Here is a 20,007-nt window from a genome sequence, read left to right as displayed (position 1 = left end):
AAAGTCCAGTAAAGAGATATGATCAAACTTTCCCCTCACATGTATGTCTAATTGCAACTCTTTACATTCCATTTGGGAATTTGCTAGTCAAATATTTATGTCAACTGAAAATGGAGTCACAAGTGTACCTAAAAATCGATTATTTTTTTTTTGGCCATCTTCAAAGCTATCCTCGTATTCCTTTATCAGAATGGAAAGCATGGGTGCATGTTTCTCACTAAACGCACAGGGCTTTGTCTAGCCAGCACATCAAAACGCATAAAATTATTTGCTGTAACTTAAGCTTGCTGTAATTTAACTTCAAACACTGCCGTGGTTTGAAATGTGGTATAGCTAAGCTGATTTTCACTTTGAAGATTCACATTTGATTCACTTTAAGGAGCAGCCAAATCCACCAAAAATGCTAAATCTGTGATCCATTTTCAATCTTCAAGTTCTGGAACATACTTAAGAAACTCCTGGAACTGATGATGATTCAAACCTGTTTTTTGTTTGGTTTGGATGCATTATATCTTCAGTGCTGGTCCACACGTTGTACATGTCTGCTTTAAGGGCTTTTTCTTTTTTCTTTTTTCTTTTTTTTTTCCTTTATTTTTTAACTCATAAATACGCCTATCAGGAAGATCTGTGTCATGTGTTGGTCTTGGCCATGTCTTTATCCAGATGAATAGTTGTTGTGCACCCTGCTGTGACTTCTTTGAAAACTGCATCTCAGAAATATTGTGGAGCTGAGCAAATACACGTACAAGAGGGCTTTTTCTTTTCAAAGTGCATACCTGAAATGGAAACTCTTTGACAAGACCAGAAAGCTAAATGGCTTATGTTCCTGTTCTAATGTTAACCTAATAAAATATCTTGTTATAGTGTTTCACGTTTCAGAGCACAGGGAATTCTTCTGTGTTGTTTCTTTTTCTTCTTCTTTTTTCCTCCCTGTGGAACTTGATAGCAGTCTGGTTTTGATTAGACAGAGAATACTGCCAGTTAATAATAGATGGTATTTGGAGCAGAGAATTTACATACTTGCTGATGACGTCTGTGGTGTCACAGTGATCTTTCTGATGTCCAAGTGTGAAAGTTGATCTGGTTATTATGTGGAATGTCTATTCAGCTGAGAAAAAAGAAAAAAACCCTGACTTCTGCTCTTAACAAAGTTGGAGGGGTTTCTTTTCAATACTAAGTCATGAATTTCATTCATCCTTTTAATAAATACGTTGGGATAAAGACACATGAAGCACTCATGTGTATTTGTGTTCCTAGAGATAGCTGTGCAATGCAGCACATTAAATAAATCTGAAATGAATTACCTTGACATATAAAATAACACTATAAAAATGTGTTTGGCTACTAATAATCAGTTTTAACTGATATCAGGTTCCCACTTATGCCTATAGATGTATTCATCAAAGATATGCCTAGAGTAACACATGGCATATGTTGTTATGCACCCATCGATGTCTGTATGATATTCAGTTTGCATACCACTATATAATGTCTCCAGTATTTCATATTTGACTGTGGTTTGTTAAGAAGAAAATTAGCCTGCTCCTTGAACAACTTGAAGTAGTTGAAACTCAGCTGGGTTTACACCAGGCATGTCCATCCCATGGCCTGCATTGCCTAAACACAGTCCTGTGAATAGGGAAAAAATATGCATCCTTGCTTTATTTTCTGATAGAGGAACTTGAGAACTGGTTTCAAGATATAAAAAACAAAAGATCTTTTTTGACAATTTGCAACTCCATCTTCAGTTAACATAAATAAATTACCCGCGGATATGGAATGTACAGAGTTGCAACCAGGTATTTAACCCCCCCCCCCCCCAAAAAAAATTGATCATGTGTCTTTACCATGCCTTTATAAGACCTCTCTTAGAGAAGAAAAATATCCCTCACTTCACAATCACACCTTATTCATGTTGTTGCTTTTTGGTAGTGTGCACATTCATGCACAACTGTTTTCAAGGATGAAGTACAGGAAGAGTAAAGTTTTGTCATAAATATCTGATGAACACTCTGAGAACTCTCTAAGAACTGTGGCCACAACCACTGAGGCAGTTTCACAGAAGAAAGGTCATATATCCCATTAGTTTTATGAGCTGGTTGCCTTCCTTGTTTTGTTTGGTTTTAATGAAAAGCATTAGACATTAAAATAAGCTTTGTTACTTAAATATTTCTTTTGGAACTACCCACGTATATGCAACCCAAGATGATCTCTACTGACCCAACACGTCCTGGGCAAGCCAAGAGTCTGGACACCCATGGTTTTACCCATTTACTTTTCAGCTTTAAGTATAGGGTGTGTACTAAGTATGTCAAAATACAGAAATATCAGATGTATCTATATATCCCAGTATTCTGCTGGGATACATGATTTCTGTTCTTAACATCTATTATAGCAGCTGTTAATCAGGTCACTGCTGCTTTGTGATTAGGGGAACTATAATTCTTTTTCTGCCTGTTTTGATAGTTTAGGAGTTTCAAACACAATCAATGCTTGTCTTTCTAGTTGCACAGTAGAAGTGATACTTGGTCTTAGGAAAAGGTAAGAACATAACAGCATTCAGTGGCATATTACTTCAGGAGATGTGCTTTCCCCCGTAAACAGTGTTTTTACCACATAGTGCTGTACTGTGGCTGCGCAGATACTGGAGTCTGTGTGGGCATTTTGCCCCCAAGTGACCAAACATACAGCTCTAAAATCCTTGAGCACTGTTGATGGTTTATCCAGTACCACTCTAATACGCTATGAAGAGGAGAGCAGGACAGTTTACAATATATATATATTCTTCTTCAGTCCTGGGGTGAAATAATTCAACTATATAAGGTATGAATGCAAAGCTATGAGATGAAACACTTCAGACTCCAATTACATGACCAAAAAAGGTTTGTTCAGGCTGGCTTGGGGTAGAAAAGAGTTTTAATGTAATGACAGGACATAGCTTCTGAAAGAAGATTTACAACTCAGGCAATTTTAGGCTAAGTGAAAGGAATGCTGAGAACTCACCATAGGGGAATGGTAAACCCAGGGATATCTGTGCTGAGGAGGTGGCCTATGACTTCAGCACACTTTGCAGAATGTCCTTTCAAACATTAGCGTATTTCATCATACAGCCTTACAGTCATCTTTGCCTCAAGACTGTCTCTGCTATGTTTTGAGCCTCTCCATTTCATTTTTAGCTTCTGAAAGAATAAACAGTTAATCCGAATTTACTCATGTCTGCAAGTAAGAATAGCTTAGGTAACACTATCTGTTAATGTTTTGGCCTTATGGTTCAATTTCTTTGACAAATCCCTTTGATCAGCTTGCAGCTGCCCAGTAAATGCAATAACTACTTAAATGAGCTGAAAGATACAAGATGTCATTACATCTGTGATAAATATTTCCATATATGTTATACCAAGCCAACTTGTGGACAGTAAAGAAGTTACTGTTTGAGGGAGCTGGGCTTGTTCAGCCTGGAGAAGAGAGATTCCAAGGAAACATCACTGCAGCATTCCAGTACTTCAATAGGAGAGGAAGTGAGTTTTTACATGGTCTGATAGTGATAGGACAAGGGGGAATGACTTTAAAAGAGGGGAGATTTAGGTTAGATGTTAAGAAGAAATTCTTTACTCAGAGGGTGGTGAGGCACAGGTTGCCTGTAGAAGCTGTGGATGCCCTGTCAATGGAGACATTCAAGGCCAGGTTGGATCTTGGGACTTGGCAAAAGATGTTTTTAGGTCATGCAGTGTTCTTTCCTTCTTCAGAAAGTCAACTAAAATAAGATTCCTTTTGAAGTCTCAAACATAATTATTAGGAAATTAGCCACTATATAGAGCTACAAATACCAGAAATACAAGGACAAATTCTCATGTACTGTTTCATTATGTGAAAGGTCAATGTGAAGAGGGTGAAGGATAAGTATAGCAAGACTGATGGCTGGGAGGAGCATACCCTATTACTGCTTTCAGCAGAATGCACTTATGAGGGCATCTCCTCTCTATTGAGTTGTTTTGGAGCCAATTATTACCTGTCTGGGAGAAGGGGGGGTGGGTTAAGAGATTATGAATGGTAAGTGATAATGTATTTGGGAGTAACAAAACATCTTACTATGTTGATGGGTGTAAGTGAACACCAAACCCCAGGGCATATGTTCTTTCTCAAAACAAGCTTTTTGTAGTGTGGTTGGTGACACAGTCACCGCTTTGATCTGCCAGGAGTATTGCCTTGTCAGAATAAGCAGGCTTTCCAGGCCTCATACTTGCAGGATTTGCGAGCTATGAGGATACAGGCTGTCTTATGACTGTGGAGAGCACCTTAGTTTGACAGTTTTATCCTCATAGGATGTTAAACAACATAAAGTTGCTCATTCGGGTTTTTCATTCAAAGATTGAACTCCAGCTAAATCAGACTATTTAATTCTAATGTATGTTGGCTGAAATTAAAAGCTCTGATGTCTTGTGGTCAGGCAGGGCCAATCCAAGAATAAAACAACGTGGAAACAATTTATTTTTTCCTCATAAACTTTTTTAATGCTGTGACCCTTTGATAAATGTGAACTGACTTAGCAAGTGTCAACTTAGTGCCCCTGTGGTGTGGGGTGTTAAGTGGTGGGAAGGATTAGAATGGGGGATAATTGCTGTATGGAAGCATAAGGCTCTTTGAGAACAAATCTCAGAATCAGCAAGGCAAAACTCCATGGCTTTAACCCTAATTTAGCAGTGAAGTAGGATACTACTGAATTCATTACATCTCCTGTAAGACATTGTGAGGTACATCTTCTGATCTTCTTTACCAAAGCGTAGTTGAAGCTGAAAATCTTATGCTCTAACTAAAAGCAAATGGAATTGGTCTGGGAATCTTTGTCAGCAGAAGTGTTATCTTAGTAGGAAATATAAAATCCCTATTGATACAGCAGTGTTGCTTGATGGCAGTGTCTGTGTTGTCATCATAGAGTTGTATATATATATATATATATATATATATATATGCAAATATTTATATAATATATGTATTGTGTATATAAACATTGTGATGAAAAGTGTGTGCAAATGCACTCATTTGTCTTCAGGCATTTAGATTACAGGCAGCATAGTTTACTTTTCTTTCATGACGGAGCTTTAGTCTTCCCTAAGAGGGTGTGTGTAGATGTGTGAATCTATATGTCATGTCTTATTTTAGTGTACTGCCATTCTTCAGACCTTGCTATTAGTGATAGCTTTTTCCTCTATGTTTTCTAAGATAAGAAAATGATGAGGGAAGGGCTTTACTATATCACTTATTGCTGACTCTGTTTTCTTAGTATGCATTCCTGGAACAGTGCTATGTGCTATGAAAGGACAGTGCACTGTGAGAGTTCAGATTTTGTCAGAAAAAAATAGCCCACACATTGAGTGGGCCCTTCATTTGTTAATTTTGTGCAGATCAAGTCTCGTGGAAGAGATAAGTGAGGCAAAATACAATCCAGCGTCCTCTTTGAATGCTGAAGCACAAAATGCTCTGTTAAGAGTTAGGTGTTGTCATGCAGGATGTTTATCTCCCAACCTGCCAATTAAAGTAATTTCCATTAGTCATCAGATCCAAGTTCTAAAAATGAAGTGCATTTTTCCTAAATGAGGCTTTGCTTTTGAAAAGGAAACCAGAGCTGCAAATGTCATGAGCACTGTAATATCCATGGCAAGATTTCAGTCTGCCTCTCCTCGTGACTGAAATTCCAGTGCTGTTAACTGTTGAAATTGTATAATCATAAAACCATAGAATGGCTTCAGTTGGAAGGGACCATAAAACCACCTGTTGCCAACCCAGTTGTCTTGAGCGGTGTTGTCATACAATAGAGCACCCCTCCAACCTGGCTTTGAATGCTTCCAGGGATGGGGTGTCCACAACTTCTCTGGGCAGCCTATTCCAGGGCCTAACCACCCTCTGAGTAAAACTTTTCTTCCTATAAACACTTCAACATCTTTCTAATGAATATAAAGTCCTGGCATAACACCGCCAAGTCGATAGATACAGACTTTTCAGGACCTCAGTGTTTAAGATGTCATAACTTTTTTTTTTTCCATTTTGTTCAATAGTGACAATATGTTAAGTGGCATTTGGCGTTGTTATGGATCCTGCAGTACACATTGCTTTCTTTCTTTTTTCCCCCCTGCAGTTCTGACGGAGAAAATGGAACAAGTGAAAGAAGAAAGCCAGGAAAATCACCTGCTGGTTTGCTGCAGACCGCTAACAATGAAGTGGAGCATTTTGATGATGGGAAGAAAGTTGATTTTGCAAGGTAATGGTCAGGAACATTGATAGGTTTCTGCTAATGAAAAAAAATTCAGAATGGTTAACAATCCACTCAAGAAATTGAGAAATCATTGAGAAATGAGATTTATTGGATGACTCAGTTGTGGGTTAACTTGCACCCTAAGCAAGTAAGAGGAGAGCAGAGCCTACATCCAGAGCCTGCACTGTCAGGTTCAATTTGTTATAGAAACTGAAGTAGTAATTAAAAAAGAAAACAAAACACGTGAAGGACAAATTATGCATTCCTTTCACTTTCAACTGGGCAGACAGTGCAAAAGTCAACCTGGCAATGTGGTTTTGGTCACAGGGCAGGTAATTGCAAAGCAGCACTTAATTTTTTTGAGACGTCTTTGAAGAAATACGTAATAACTTGTTATGTAAAACTTACATTTTGACACTTCAGAATTTCATTTCCTAGTCATAGAATTTATTTTCCTAGTCATCCTCAGGGATTTTCCTCTGTACTCTTTCTAATTCAGAATTGTTTGGTTTTTCTTATGCATTTGGTTGTTTGGTTTTTTTTTGTTGTTGTTGTTCTTTTCTTTCAGCTTAAATTGCTAAGGGTGTAACAGGTACAACAACTTCCTTTAAAACAGGCACTTATCGTTCTTTTTCATTTATTGAAAACTTCACTTCCAGAATTGCTGTCTGCCTCATTGATTTCCATGCACTACAGTGTTTGCAGCCACAAGTAAAGTGCGTAGTGTTTCTTACATTGCCTGGAAACAAACAAACATGGAGCTAGGCACTATGATAATCCCTTAAACCGATAAAAATGCTTAGAACTTTATTTCCCTTACAACTAGTGGTTTAAAGTATTCCTCATAAGTTAAAAATAGGCCATTATGGAGGACTGGCCTAATTCAAGACTGAGACAGACTCCTATGCATTGCTATTTAGTATTTGAAAAATCAGATAGTTATTATTGAAAGATTAATGTGTTTCACAGAAAAATATGTCCTGTTGATAACAGAGGTTAAGCATCTTACGTGGCATGTTTTGTTTTGTTGTGCTGTTTTTTTATTATTTTCAGGACAAAGAGCAGTACAGAAGGTCCACTTCTGACAGTGGAAAGCAAGAATGATTCCAAGATTGAAAGGAAAAAACATATCTCAAATCAGGTATGGAGAAGATGGACTTTTTTTTGTTGATGAGTGATAAGAGCAAATACAGAACTGGAAGAACACCCTTGTTTACTAGTATTCTAATTCCTGGTTGGATAAGGATGTAGGTTCCTTTATTCATCTTAGATCAAGACAACAACTTAACAGGCATATAACAAAAATGACAATTTACTGTAAGACAAATGGGTAAAAGGAGAAGAAAACGGGAGTGCAGGAAGTGGTATGAGTATTGTAAGAATATCTAACAAGGCATGTGTCTTTGGCGGTGGGCCTTTTTGTTTTTTAGCTGAAGGCAAATGCACACTTTCATAAGCTGTTTCTGGATGTTTCCATTGATGAACCACTAAAACAAAGTAAGTATAAAGACTCTTGTTGTTGCTGACTGTGGGTCAAAATACTGTTAACATCTGCCAACTCTGGCAGCATATATAAAGCAGTACCCAAATTTTATAAAGCTTTAACTCCAGCTGCCTGGAGCTGCAAGGCCTTTGTTTGCATGCAGGGGTGTTTCTGCTACAGTCTTGTAAAACTTACATTTCTTTATTCTTCATGCATTTAGCATCTTTTGGTATTATAGCTCACTTTGTATTTCTTAACAAAGCAACCTAGTTCAGTGTTTCTGTAGCTTGTCTAAAACTTCGCAGGAATCTAGGTGGTACTCTGTCCAAAGAGTTTTGGCTTCTGGGACTCTGCTGCATATTACACTTTTCAGTCTTTATTCTTCATATATTTTGATTTAAAGTAAAGCTTGTGAAATCTTCTCTGTACTTGTAAAACTTTTTCAGGATATCAAGGTGTAGAGTCACAGGATCATGTGAGTTGGGAGGGACCATTAAAGGTCACCTAGTTCAAATGCCCTGCAATGATCAGGGATGATTTGACAGTGTTTATCAAATGGTATCTATCCAAACAGGTAATGGGAAAAAAAAAAAAAAAAAAAAAAGAAAAAAGAAAAGAAAAGAAAAGAAAAAAAAACCCAAAAAGCAAAAGAAATGTGAATGTGTGTTGTGTGTAAAATTACAGAATATCACTTTATCCCAGGTTTTACCTGTGCTCTCCAGAAAGAAATTCTTTACCAAGGAAAGCTCTTCCTTTCTGAAAACTGGATTTGCTTCCATTCCAAGGTTTTTGGTAAAGACACTAAGGTTAGTGCAATCATTTCTACTTAATAGTAGTGCCGTTCCTTAGAAATCTAGTCATCACTTGAAATTTGCTTTATTATGCAAGGCTAGAAAACTTCTAATACCTTCAAGTGTTACTGAATAGAATGACTATGTCCAAAAGTCTCTCTAGAACAGAAGTGCTATTTCTGTTAAAGGCCCAGTCTTTGCTTTAATGATTTCCTGTCTGAAGAAAAAAAAATATTTAAGAACTTGACATGGAATTACAAAGGCTGCCAAACCCACACAGCAGTAACTGTACAAAAGTGGCTCTCTTGGGTTACCTTTGGAAAAGAGGGGAAGGTGGCAGGATGAAAAGTATAAGGACTAGTTGGGGAAAGGGTGGGAAGGATCGAGCACACTCATTAACAGTCAGTTAAATAAAAAACCTCCAACTTTCTTCAGAGTGGAGCTGCATGCCTGAGGGGATTCTTCTATCTCTTCCTTCTGTTCTACATGAACAGAGAAACTCTGCTAGGTTTACACTTGTGAACCTAGTGTAAAGAACAGAAATGGGACATGAACAGCTGGGGCGGTCCTAATTACTCTTTTCTTAGTACAGACATGACCTGCATAAGGTTGTATCCCCTGCTGATGAATAATTTGCATGTAGATAAAATTACACTGGGCCCAAAAATATGCATGATCTATTTTTGTTGATTTGGAAGTTTTGGGGTCTTTGTCAAAATAAACTCTTCTCTGTCTTTGACCTGTTACTGTGAAAAAGCATGATATGTGGTAAGGATTTGTTTGGCTTCTTTCTGTAGTATTTCATTGAGTTAATTGCTTGTTAGATTAAGACCCCTTCTCAGTGAATCAGATGCTGAAACCGCTTTAGAGAGTTCACATTATCTTATTTCTTTGCTGACAGCTGTTGTGATGGAGCACAATGTATCTTCGACAGGGACCTTAAGAATGTAGAGTATGTTTAAAAAAAAAATGATTAATATTATTAGCCACACATTACTAAGACTGGCTCTGTAACTTGCTACATATTAGGCCAAGGAACTGGACTATTGTTTCCTAGATGATGGATTATATTAATAAAGTATTGGTAGTATGTTAATACATATGGTGTTGGTGTGCATGTCAGTGAAAGCCAAATAAATAAAAATTAATGAAGGATTGGATACCATCATTTAAGTTCATAGCATCTGTCCCATCAGGTAGTCTCAATAAAATTGAAGTTACTGTCTGTGTCCTGTGCAGCACAAATGAATGTGCATGGGCCTACTCCAAACTGTGGGACAGCTTTCAAATATTTAATGCTTGATTCAGTCACATATAGCAGACATAGATTTTTAGACATATCATCAATGAAACAACAGAGAAACTGGGCATATAATGAAGACTCATGTAATAGTGGAGGAGAAAATCAGGCCTGACACAGGCTTTGAAACAATTCAAATTTAGTCATAACCCAACTGCTGAGAGAAGTAGCAGGTCTACATATTCTATTAAGTTTATCATGCCAAGTTCTTCTACACACAGATTTTTTTCTATTGAGGCCTTTGGTGGGTGAAATAGTCATGGAAGGAGATTTGAATATGCAATGTAAACACTCTGTGTGTTCAGAAATAAAAGAATCCTTCTGCAGGACTTAGCAGGCTTTGAAAGACTTTGCAGTCCTTCCAGGTTGTTCTATTTTGGTTATATGTGTTGACCTGCAGTCTTTTCTTCATCATCCTAGTTGCTTTTCAAGATGCCTGCATATGAACTTGTTTCCTGAAATAATTATTACTCCAGATAGATAGAAATAGAACACTTGCAGTGATTTTCCCATTTTAATCTAATGCTTAGGTAAGAGTGCAGCAAGCAAGTACTTAATCCCACTTAAGTATTCTTTAGTCTTGATTACAGTAATGTTATCCATCAAAATTGCATGCAGCAGAATGCCATTAACATCTCTTACTTGAAGTTCTTTGAGGTGGGCTGAACCAATTAGAAAACCTCTAAGCCACATTTGCAATTTGCAGGATTTCTGCTGAAAAATCTTTGGGAGTGGTAGGTTTCATTTATTTTGGTGCTGTCATTTATTTTGGTGGTGGCAATGGTTGTTACGGTTGTTGTTGGTTTCTCTCAGCAATGCAAATTGTATTCTGACTACATGACAGTTCTGCTTTGTTTTGTTTGGTTTTGTCTTCCTGTCAAACAAGCATCATATCTCCTCCCTTCTTTCCACTCAAGAAGCAGCCTTTTTTGAACAGAAGTGTTATAAAATCTTTCTGGATCAAGAAAACATTCAGTTCAGGAAAAGTACAGTAGAGGATCTACTTAATTAACCTATTTTCAAAAGACTTGACCTCTAAAGCTGAGCAAACAGAATAAATAATCAATAGAAAATAGAATAATCAGCAGAAAAAAATGAGTCCAGATTTGCAGATTCTTAGACACAGGCTTAGGCCTATGAATAATATAATGTTACAGGTGTTGGCTTTTGTTGTGGTTGGCTTTTTTCTCTTTTTTCTGGCCTGCGGATGACAGAGGAATGGCTCGCCATGCTTAAACAGTGGCTGATTATCTTGCATCCAGATGAAACACATTTCAGATGAAGCCAAAAAACATATATATATATATATTTTCATTTAATGGCTTGGTATTGCTTTGCATTTATTATTCTGAACAAACATTAATAAAGTTTTATGAACTTGCACAGGGAGTCTTTACTCTCCTGCATTAATGTGTTTTTAGTTCCGTGCTCTGATCACTCAGCACTCAATCTATGGTCACTTTTAGTTCTGAATTTCTCAGGCTATCGAGACAAAGGTATCCGCAGCAGAAGCTGTAGCCTATCCATGTGTATCTTGTATAATTTTATTTGCCTAACTTTGTAAGCTTTTCAACTGCAAGTCAAACCAGCCATTCAGTCCTTTGTAATACAAGATTTACAGAAAGATCCCATGCAGAATATTATAACTGAAATACTCTGAATATGGCATAGCACCGCACATATTACCAATGGAGTTGGATAAAAGCACAAAGCAGGATGGAAATTTGGGAACTTTTCAATGTAAATGTAGGTAGTTTAGATGGCAGACACAGGAATCAGTATAAGTGAGTCAGAAAGCATGTGGGTATTGGATCTTTCAGTGATACTGGTCGACAAGCTGTTTTACTCGGCTGTTCCATGCAAATGAAAGGATCTATAGGTGGCGAAAAGAGCTATATGTTTATTCTTCAGTACGCTGTTGTCTGATTTTTGTTCCTAAGCAAAATGCCTAGCTTGAAGAATACTTTCTTCTGCAGATCTACAGTGAACAAAGCTTCTGGTCTTTTAAGTACATCTGATGAAAACAGAACTAAAAATAATTAAGAAATAGTATTAATCTGAAAAAGTACCTGTTCAATATGAATTGTTAGCAAGCAGGGACATAGAGGAGAAATCCTCACGTGGAGAGCACTGAAAGTATGGCTTATTACAGTTGGTAGGCTGGCTGATTATGAAACAGCATGCAGATTTGTATGCATGTACTGGGACTAATACTGCAATGGTCTTGTTGTAGATCAGCATACCTGTGCTCTCAGTGACACTTCTGAAGAAAACCAAGACTGCCCTTCTTGTGCCAAATGCTCTGATCATAGCAACAGTCACAGACAGAGTAAGTACACAGAGCACAATGCTGTTGTACCCTGCCTGCTTTCTTTTTCATTTTTCAACATCTTTTGTCCTCTCTACTTACTGGCACTCATATCATGAGAGATTCTTGAAGGTGGTTATTTAAGTAGGTAGAGGAATTGGTCACATGTAGTCGTTTAGATTTGGGATCCCAGTGGGTCTGGTTTCTTACCAGATAATTTGAGCTACTTCTGCCTCCTCAGGTGTCAAACAAGGGCTATGTAGAACTTGATGAGAAAATAAGAAATGGAACCTCTTGTTACTAGGTGTTGCCTGTAAACTATCATTCCTCATTCTTCAAGACTTCTGTGTAGTGGCACTTATGGATCAGAAACAAATGGGTCTGGAAGTGCATGCAGGGAGGGTTATCTGCCTTGCTGGCAGCTCTTTACAATGTTCTGACCTTTTCTTGGGTCTCTTATCAGCAATACCGTAGATGCAGCAAAATGCAGTTTCGCCCTACAGTCTCAGTAGTAATTGCATCAATCATTAGAAAATGTGATTATGCCAAGAGCAGCTTTAGAAGAAACCCCTTTTCTCTGCAGAAATGTTTTTTGGATTTGGGCAACTAATTTATTATTTTACCATGGAGAGTTTTTAAGACAAACAAACCAACAAATAAACATAATAGATCTGGACCATGTTGTAATTTTATGTGCCTGTTCTGTGTTCCCTGTGATTAACCTCAGGTCTCAGCCTCAGAAGGAGGGGAGGTTTTCCTTGCTACATGAAGGTTCTGGAAAGTAGGAGGTTTTGCTGATCAGATCACTGTCAGTTTTAGTGAGGTGAAAGGAAGCTTGTACTGTGTGTCTTTTCTCAGATGATTTTGGAACTTTTGTTTTTCAGTATATGTTCGTCTCCTTACTCTCCAGAGATACAACCTACAAGCTACTAAAATCTATATGTAGACATCTTGAGGTAAGTACGAATGGGAATGAAGAAATGCAGCTTTATGTTCATCGTTACTGTTTTCCCACTTCTAAGTGCTGGGCAATTGCTAGGAGTGTTTCTTGTTAAAGGTACTGCATTATTTTTTCAGGATACAAGTATGGGCAACAGTCCCAATCCATCTTCTGTTGAAAACAGCTTCAGGTCTGATCGTCCTACAACTCTGTCCCTGGTAAACAGCTTCAATATTTGCTCTTTTGTTGCGCTGCTCTGTGCATTGCCAATCCTACCTATAATGTCTGAAGGAAGGAGACCAAAGAAAATCATGATATCTGTTAGGAAAAATTCCATGAACTTCTTAACATTAAGAAGCAGTGAGTATGGTTAGCATAGGTATAGTTTGATCTAAGTAGATATATACAATGTATGTCTTATATACATTACAAGGTATGTATGCCCTACATATTTCTTTTGCTGTGAGATTTCACAGTTCTCTGTACTTAGCAGTTGGTTGCTTCCTCTGACATTAACTATTTTCAGTGTTTCTTGTTACAATCCTTGCACTGTGAGCCAATTCAAGCAGCCGAAAGAGCTGTTTCTCCACATGTGATGACCAGATTCTAACTCTAGAAATGACTTTTCAGGACTGTTTGTTTAGCAGTCTTCCTTTTACAGGCATAGTTAATGTCTTCACTTAAACTAAGGCAGGGAATGAGTCTTAAATTCAGGTGGTTGCAAGTGGTTTGCTTATTTTGCTAACCCAGTCTCAACATCTTGATATCAAAGGTTATTTCTGGTCCCAGTTTTAAACATGTAATTATTAGTTCAGTTTCTACAGGGAATTCAGAGGAAATAAGGTTAATTAGACTTGCTGTGACTGTTTCCCCATCAGGATTTCAACGAAGACTATTCTGATCTGGATGGAATAGTACAGGAGCAGAGACAAGAGATGGAGGAGTCCAGCAGCACAGGCTCACAGACCCCGGAGCTAGAACGCTTCCAAGGTGAGTGGGGTCGTGGAGCTCCAAGAGGATGCGAACAGATTAGCTCTCAGTTTTGCTTCTGTAATTCCTTCTGCTGTAGAGGTAGATCTGTGTTCTCCACAATCCTGCAGGCTGGTTACGTTTGGTCTTCCTCCAAGTTGCCAAAGCTGAATTTCCCTTGTTATATTGCTTTGCAGTCCAGAATTAAACAATGCCTTTTCAGCATCAGGCTTGATTTATCTCTACTGACTCCAACTGCATTCACCATCTATTTCATGTACTTATCAATTGTGCTGTCAAAGATATAGCTGAGCAAATGTTCATGTTTCCTTCCTCTTCTTCTTTCCCCTTCCCTGATCCTTCTCCTTCCCCCTTCTTTTTCATTTTTAATTATAAATAAATAAATAAATAAATAAACTATTGTAAAATAGCTCAAGTTATAAAGAAATGTCTTCTAATCGGCGCAAGTAAATGTTTGTACTGTGCTGGATTTTAGTAATCAAGACTATTTCTTAACATGACTTTGTGTTTCTGGTTTATAAACCTTAATTCTATTCTTTCTGGTCATCTGTTCATTCTTAACTCTACTATTTGTAGTATCATACTCTTCAAGTTTTTCACCTTGTTAGCAGGAACACTGTGTGGAAACACAGTGCACATAAGTTGATAAATATGGCGAGACTCATTTTATGAAGGGTATCTATGTAGGTTATTTAAAGTATTCTAGGGTGTTAGTCTGCTATGCAGTTACTATATATTAACGTATTCATATGTTGCTGTTCTGTTATTTTTCTGGTTCTGTCTGAACACTGACCTTGAACAATGAGAAACCTTTACTTTGAAATGAAAGATTACAGATACAAAATATATATAACAATTTTCAGTAAGCCTAGTTTTAGTTAACTCTTCATTTCTCATATGTCTCTTTTGTTTAGTGGTATGGTTTGGGGTTGTTTAATTTGATATTTACTGTGTGTGTATGTTTTTAATTGTTAGACTAACTCAAGCTACAAATGTTTTCCTTTGACCCCATATTTCAGCTTTATTAAAAATCTTTCTTTTGACAGATTATCATGTTGTTGAGACACAGACTCACTTGAAAGTTTCAAAGACTGAAACAAAGTCTGTCCGCTCTGATGCACGCAGTAAATGGGTGCCTGAAGGGAAAGCCAGAAACTGCATTCGAAATGGTAGGAAATTAAGGGCAGATCCTCAGCTGAAGTTAGTTGGGACAAATTCATGTAGTTATGTCAGTTGACATAATATGGAAGATTTCTTTCTTGTCTGTCTCTCAGTTTATATTATCTGTTGCATGCTTCAAAATGCCATTGTGTCTGGTGTTTCCTGATCAAAATAACACGTGTTCTTTCCCTAGCAGGTCATTCTGAACCTTTCGGATTCTTCCACAAAGTTAAGTTCCAGAAGCTCTTATCTCTGAACCACATACTTATATTTTATGCAGTTCTGTAAGTAACCAATTGATATCAAGATTCTTGAGATTCTCAGACTTTTTAAATGTAGATTAATATTATCTCAGCTTTGCTTGAAAAAGTGGAAATTGATTAGAATTTTGGCCTTTATATCTTTTCAGAACTAGAAATGCCAGGACAGACCTATTTAACAGGCCTTTTACTTCTAAAAGCAAAGGGTTTTTTGGTTCAGGAGTTGTTGAAGAGTTTAACTGCTTGCACTTAGCAGAGCCACACTCAAGGTTCAGACTTTCAGAACTATCTGAATGCCACCAGTACCTGTGCAGCATGATGATTTAAATGTCTTTTAGTGTTGCATTTGTGAGGTATGTCTGATATTCCCACATCCATATAAACATAGCTGATATATCTTTTTTTTTTTTCTTCCTCTTACAGTGTCTGTGTTTTAATATTTTCTACCTTCTACATGAGATATAAAATCAATGTCCTGGAAGAACGTCTTATCTCCATTGCATCTTTTGATTCACATGTTAAGGAGTAAGATGGACTCTATAACCCTTTCAATTAAGAAAAAAAGAAATTACTTCTCCAGTATCTCATAATAATCCAGTCTTTTCAGAAACTTCTATGTTACTGCTGTGCCCTCATGAAACTTAATGTAGTTCTTTTTGTCTGCACAAGCCTCATCTCACAGGTTTCCTTTCAAGACTTTTAATGCAAGCATGTTGCATGGTGTAATATTGCTTTCCGGATATTTCAGATAACTCTGATAATAGCAGTAATGTAAACTGCTGAAATGAGCTTCTTTCCAGATAATGATTCTGTGAGAAAGCTATGACTTTGGTCTTAGTGTCACTTCATTAACCTACAATGACAGGTGGTATTTTGCAATCTGCTTCTGACTTACTTTTAGGGTGTTTTATGGAGCTTTGAGCTTCTTTGAGCGGGTCATATGGGTGTCCTCAGAGAACTTAGGACAGAAGGGAGTTCAGCTGGATGCTGAAAGTACAAAGAGTTTATTTAGTATTAAATTTGGATTAACTCTTCTCTCGCTCTTATGACTTGATTTCTCTGAGCTCCCCTGGAAAACATGACATAATCATTTTGAAACCTCTCTGCAAATTCTGCTGTGACACAGCACAGTTAGTGATGCACTGCCTGAAAAAGGGGACAGCTGTACCCAGGTGGAATGGAGCTCTCTGCAGAGTGTTTCAGACTTGGTCGTATTGTTGTCCTGAACAATGACTGTGCTGCATAGGCTCCACAGGACACAGCTGGAAGCAGCATGAGTTGCATGCGTGACTAAGCCAGGCTCTTAAGAGGAAAGAAAAGGAAATGGTGATTTATCTTAAACAGGCTTGCAGCTGTATTTTACCAATACAATGGGGAGAAGGGTAAACTTACTTAATAGTAGGCAATATTAAAAGCCATTTTCCCCACTTTTTACTTATTTCAATTAACAGGATCATCTGAAGCACTCTTGCACAGAAAGATCCTGTTTTCTGTTGTTCTGATCCTAAAGCAGGGATACAGGATGACCTGATGTGCACTTGTATTGTGTCAAAGGGCTGCGCTTTTTGGTTTTCTCTAAGTCACAAGACACAGAACTTATGCAGCTCTTCAGCTTATTTCAAACTGGAAAACTTGACAGCTATTTCCTCTAAGCTTCTGGGGAGTGAAACAACGTAAGGAATGTAGCCAGAAGTACAGAAGTGACTCAGGGCTTTGTTTCTGTAAACAAGTACAGTTCACAGTGTTACCATTCAAACTGTTCGTATCTGAATGTGTCTTTCAGCTCTGCTTTCCATTTTCTCATTTCCACCTCACGAAATTCTTCATTCTGTTTGACAGACATCCAGTGCACCAACGTTTGGAGTCTCACCTGCAAATTAATGCTGATGCCTTCTGTGACGAGTTAACTGCTAATCTTATGAAATTGGAAAAGGTAACTTTGTAGGATGTGATGCAAAATCTGGTAACACTCATTGGGTTCTGCCTGAATGTCTTGCATGTTTTACTGGAGGGTGCACTTTTTGGGGGGCTGTAAGCTAGCTAGTGTATTCATATTCTCCACCTGGAAACACAGCAAAAGGCAGCCGGATTCTGGAGCATTCAGCTGTTCGCAGATAAGTGACTCTTGGTCCTGAATTAGAGTCTTAAGTCATGCACTTATTTCATTTAGTGTCTACAGAACTGAACCCTTGTCACTGCAAAACAGTCCAGACTGCCAACTGCTTCTCAGTCAAGTTAAATGAGTACTGCATGTAGCTGATGCAGCCGGTAGTTGGAACATTGTTTGGCTCTACTGCAAAACTGGCTGAAATCTACTAAATCATATGCTCAAGTTACTGCAGTTGTTGAACTGCTTTGTGCTCGGTGAGAAGTGCTGGTGATTGACTTCAGCTGGCTTCAATAGCAAAACTAATGCAAAAGTTTCAGTGCAAATAGTCATCTCTTCCCCCCTTCTTGTGGGGCTGCAGCATTATAAACTACTTCACAGAAACTACCTAGGTTAAAAATGAAAAATCACACTTCCAGTTTGTAAATGTTCAGTGCTAAAGTATGCTAAAGCTGTCTTGGAAGGTAATTTTCCACTGTGGCTAAAGCTTCTGTGGCTGCTAACCTGCTAGTTACTAAGATACTGTGATCACACGTGCCTGGGGATGTGTCCCGCTGCATTCCTCTCTCTCTACTGTTAAGAAGATGGAGAACAGATAAAGCAGCTGTTTAAAGCAGGGCTGTGCCAATCATGCTGAAGATGTGACTGCTTTAAATTGCCTTCAGTGTATCTGAGGGAATATAATCAATAGTGCATGGGCATAGGGGCTTGTGACTGGAAGACCTTATTCTGCTGCATACATAAGCCTCTGCAGCTGAAGCTGATCTAAAACTATTCAAATGACTGAAACTTAGAAGCTGTGACTTCTATGTCCAAAGCCTCGTACTGTGTTTTGATTGAGTTCAAAATTTTGAATGTATTGAAAATTTCTTTCTAGCTCTAGTTTTGTTCTCCTATCTCCTATCTGATGAAGAAGAGAACCCATGGGAGGTTGCAGGAGATACCTGTAAGCGATATCAGCTTGGTTTCAGTTGCTCAGCTAAGCATTCTGCTGACTGATCATATCTAGATGCTTCCTTTGACTCCTGTCATTTAATATGAATACTCTCAATACAAAAAGCACTGGTAAAAATAGCTGTGACAGAACTAACAAGCACACAGAGAATATACTGAAGAATGTCTTGATTTTCTTAAGAATGTAGGATAACGCTTTCTGTTTCCCAATCATTTTTGTCTCTTTTTCTAAGATACAGAATAACTTACAAAAACTGCTTGAAGATGGTGAATGAAATGTTTGTGCTCTTGGACTGCTTCAGACTTCATTCATCCCGCTTGACAAACAGATCCAAAGGAGCTCTGCTGGACAGAGTTCAAGCTTCTTTATTTTCAGTCCAAGCCAAGGTTAAACTGCTGATGCTCATGTCACAACACAGAAAGTCATTTTATTGTTCAACAGCTACATTTGTGTGCATGTTTTCAAAATAAGGGGTTTTTTTTTGTTTTGTTTTGTTTCCCTTCTTTGTTCTGTGTGAAGTAATTAATGGATTTTACAGTTTGTTTGATTTTCCTTGCACCAGTGCAAACCTGATGCAACTCCTTTTACCTCAGCCTTTCTTTTCTGCCTCTTTTCATGTACTTGTAAATAAGAAATTCAGGCACAATTCGTATGCTGGCGTGTTGTGTGAATGACCTGGTGTGTCTCACAACCGTGGCTATGGATCAGGGCTGTGCTTTTTTCATTCTATCCTATCATCCCAAAGATTAAAACCAAACACCTCTGGGTTTGATTCTGTGGAGTGCTGAATGTTTGATGTCTGCTCGGGCTCTCAGGTGCTGCAAAAAGGCTCAATTCCATGCTCTGTGGCACTGTATCTCTGCTGAGCATAAAGTCCATTTCTACTGGGGATTCATCGTACATCAAAGTCAAGCTTGAAATATGTGTGAACTTGCCAACTCAGCATTAAGTTGCTTGTGAATAACATTATGGGCATGACATGTCTGTCCGGAAAACCAGCTGTTTTTCCTGCCAGCTCATTAAGTCTCTGTCCTTTAAGTTAATTTATCAGTGTGGAGATCTCAGCTAGCTTTCCTTAGACCTGCATGGAGTCTTGGTTGGCTAAGAAAGTATATTTCATATTCCGGTTTATATAAGTCTAGTCCTGATATGGAACAGATATTTCCACATAATAGAAATTACTGAAATTATTTTTATTGCCATGTTGTTAAACTGAAAGAAAAGGTGGACGTCTGCTTTGTTATATCACAGTATTTTTTCACCTTACCTAATGGGATAACTCTTTTGGATTTTTTTTTAGCTTTCTGATTCACAGAGCAGGGTGGTTCATCTGAAAAAGCAATATTTAGGTTAACGACCACTTGTATATGCAATATAACTGTTTATATATGCTCTGCATTTTATAACCATTTCTGTGAAATGTACCTTACTTTGTTTAAATAAACTTTTTTGAAACAAGCAA

General features: G+C 37.9%; 1 protein-coding gene across 5 annotated transcripts in view; it reads left to right on the top strand.

Moving 5' to 3' along the window:
• The window catches only part of GRAMD2B (GRAM domain containing 2B), a 33,377-nt gene extending 13,370 nt beyond the window's left edge, over positions 1-20,007 (top strand). For 2 of the 5 annotated variants that reach the window (XM_015850027.1, XM_015850031.2), the window contains exons 2-14: positions 6,134-6,256; positions 7,304-7,391; positions 7,681-7,747; positions 8,436-8,539; positions 12,058-12,153; positions 13,017-13,088; positions 13,210-13,290; positions 13,951-14,062; positions 15,109-15,231; positions 15,417-15,507; positions 15,907-16,008; positions 17,323-17,416; positions 18,778-20,007. In XM_015850027.1, the coding sequence (XP_015705513.1) occupies positions 6,134-6,256; positions 7,304-7,391; positions 7,681-7,747; positions 8,436-8,539; positions 12,058-12,153; positions 13,017-13,088; positions 13,210-13,290; positions 13,951-14,062; positions 15,109-15,231; positions 15,417-15,507; positions 15,907-16,008; positions 17,323-17,416; positions 18,778-18,819 (1,195 nt within the window). In that variant the 3' untranslated portion in view covers positions 18,820-20,007. The remainder of the gene's footprint in view (positions 1-6,133; positions 6,257-7,303; positions 7,392-7,680; positions 7,748-8,435; positions 8,540-12,057; positions 12,154-13,016; positions 13,089-13,209; positions 13,291-13,950; positions 14,063-15,108; positions 15,232-15,416; positions 15,508-15,906; positions 16,009-17,322; positions 17,417-18,777) is intronic. The other 3 variants (XM_015850030.1, XM_015850029.1, XM_015850028.1) reach the window with 3 other exon arrangements.

This window comes from Coturnix japonica, chromosome Z, assembly GCF_001577835.2.
Source record: "Coturnix japonica isolate 7356 chromosome Z, Coturnix japonica 2.1, whole genome shotgun sequence".
In the NCBI taxonomy this organism is placed as follows: Eukaryota; Metazoa; Chordata; class Aves; order Galliformes; family Phasianidae; genus Coturnix; species Coturnix japonica.
Note: the sequence above shows the minus strand (reverse complement) of the source record. Positions and strands in the feature narration are given on the sequence as shown.